This window comes from Myotis brandtii, unplaced genomic scaffold (genome assembly GCF_000412655.1).
Source record: "Myotis brandtii unplaced genomic scaffold, ASM41265v1 scaffold434, whole genome shotgun sequence".
Taxonomy (NCBI): domain Eukaryota; kingdom Metazoa; phylum Chordata; class Mammalia; order Chiroptera; family Vespertilionidae; genus Myotis; species Myotis brandtii.
In genome coordinates, this window is record NW_005366599.1 from 481914 (window position 1) to 482305 (window position 392).

Consider the following 392-nt stretch of genomic DNA (forward strand, 5'->3'; position numbering starts at 1 on the left):
AGGCCTGTGCAGCAGCAGCAGCCCCCGCTCTCCTGTCCCCGAGCCCCCAGCACTCGGGGGGCAGGCACAGTCTGACCCTGACTCTGCCCACCACATGGAAACAACCAATGCCACGCTCCTCCTCCTCCTGCCACCCCCTTGGCATCTCCAAGGGGCAGAGAGGCAGCTCCTTGGCCCGCGTCCCCGTGTCCTGTGCCGTGTGGCCACTGAGTTAGTGAGGTCCAGTCCCAGATGTGGGTTCTTTCTAGTACGTTGCCTGCAATGATGGCCTCTCGCCACTAGGGGTGGTGGCGCCTCAGGCCTGATCCCTGTGATCCCTTGAGATTCAGGTAACTGTCTTAATTTTTCAAGACTCAAAAATATATATATATATAGATAGATAGATAGATAGA

General features: G+C 56.6%; 1 protein-coding gene across 1 annotated transcript in view; it reads left to right on the forward strand.

The window, feature by feature from the left end:
* Window positions 1–392, forward strand: part of PRDM16 (PR domain containing 16) — an 82425-nt gene that overhangs the window by 43698 nt on the left and 38335 nt on the right. The window contains exon 9 of the mRNA XM_005874318.2: window positions 3–69. Coding sequence (XP_005874380.2) covers window positions 3–69 — 67 coding nt within the window. The remainder of the gene's footprint in view (window positions 1–2; window positions 70–392) is intronic.